We start from the raw sequence: 1,205 nt of genomic DNA, 5'->3' as shown, positions 1-1,205 counted from the left end.
TGAATGCATCGCTTGAACTGTCCAGGGAAGGTCCCTAATTAATTGGCCTCATTCTGCCACTTTCCCAGGAATGGCCCCTGCTCCCTGGTGATCTCCTCTCGTCTTACACGAGTGCGAGGCCGGTAGCTGGGGGACTTCTCTGCCTTCCTGAGAGCAAACCGAAGTGCTCTCAGCGTGTGCACCCCTGGGCAAAGGACAGGGACCCACCTTGGGTCTCTGCACATGCTCAGCTCTTTGGTGGTTTGGTGGAGAGGGTCAGTCCCAGCTCCACCAGCCCATCCCATTGCACAGCTCATGCCTCTGAGGGCTTTGGGAGCCTTTTCAGGCCAAGATTTTAGTGTCTGGCGTTGGAAAGGTGCAGGCAGTCACCTCGCCGTGGGGCTGAGGCTCCTCTTACCTTGTGCTTGCTTCTCAATATGGCTTTTCCTTTGGCAGCCGCGTAACCCACAGGGTGAAGCGCCAGCGTGAGCACACACGGGTACAAACTTCAGCATGTAACATTTCAGAGGGAGAAGCTGCTCTCTGACTCGCTCAGGGCAGCTTGCTCAGGCTGGGTCACACAGGCCTTGGCACCCAGTGTGGTCCCTTTGGTGGGAATATTGCTGTTGGGGCAAAGCGCCCGGGGCCCTGCCCGCTCCTGGAGAACACTGGTCGGTAACGAGGCACTCGCATCACTTACTGATCTGTCTATACATATATACATTCAATAATATAGCTTTGAAAAATAGACGTTTTCCTCTGTATAATATAAAATAGCATTTAGGATCAGTCTTAAGTGACATGCAGGAGTGATGAAAGCATGGCTGCAGTTCAGGCTGCTGAAGAGCAAGGATTGCCTTTCGCCTCGGGAAGCTTTGAGCCTCCGCAGGGATCGGGCCAGGCCCGGCATCGCCCTGTGCCCGGGGTGAGCCGGACCCCCCGGCCCCACTAGTGCACGTGGTGATTCCTGCAGCGTCCCCTCCTCACGGGCACCCCAAGCAGCTCCAGCGGAGGCTCCCGGAGGAAAACGCGGCGCTGCGGCCCTCTGGTCCTGCCCACCTTCACACGGTGGTTTCGCTCTTCCAGAGGCCGGTCTTCATCCCGGCCACGCTGTCGGCGCTGGCCAGGTTGATGTCGTACTTGCTGCCCTTGAGGCCGCCGTTGTGGCTGGCCACGTTCAGCGGGTAGGAGCGGCGCTTGGCCTCCCTCTCTGCAGCGCTGCCCTG

General features: G+C 58.4%; 1 protein-coding gene across 1 annotated transcript in view; it reads right to left on the bottom strand.

The window, feature by feature from the left end:
* Nucleotides 1-1,040: 1,040 nt before the first annotated feature.
* Nucleotides 1,041-1,205, bottom strand: part of GPR124 (G protein-coupled receptor 124) — a 30,281-nt gene continuing 30,116 nt past the window's right edge. The window contains exon 13 of the mRNA XM_009993251.1: nucleotides 1,041-1,202. Within this exon, the coding sequence (XP_009991553.1) occupies nucleotides 1,041-1,202 (162 nt within the window). The remainder of the gene's footprint in view (nucleotides 1,203-1,205) is intronic.

The sequence above is a fragment of the Chaetura pelagica genome, unplaced genomic scaffold, assembly GCF_000747805.2.
Source record: "Chaetura pelagica isolate M959 unplaced genomic scaffold, ChaPel_1.0 scaffold302, whole genome shotgun sequence".
In the NCBI taxonomy this organism is placed as follows: domain Eukaryota; kingdom Metazoa; phylum Chordata; class Aves; order Apodiformes; family Apodidae; genus Chaetura; species Chaetura pelagica.
Note: the sequence above shows the minus strand (reverse complement) of the source record. Positions and strands in the feature narration are given on the sequence as shown.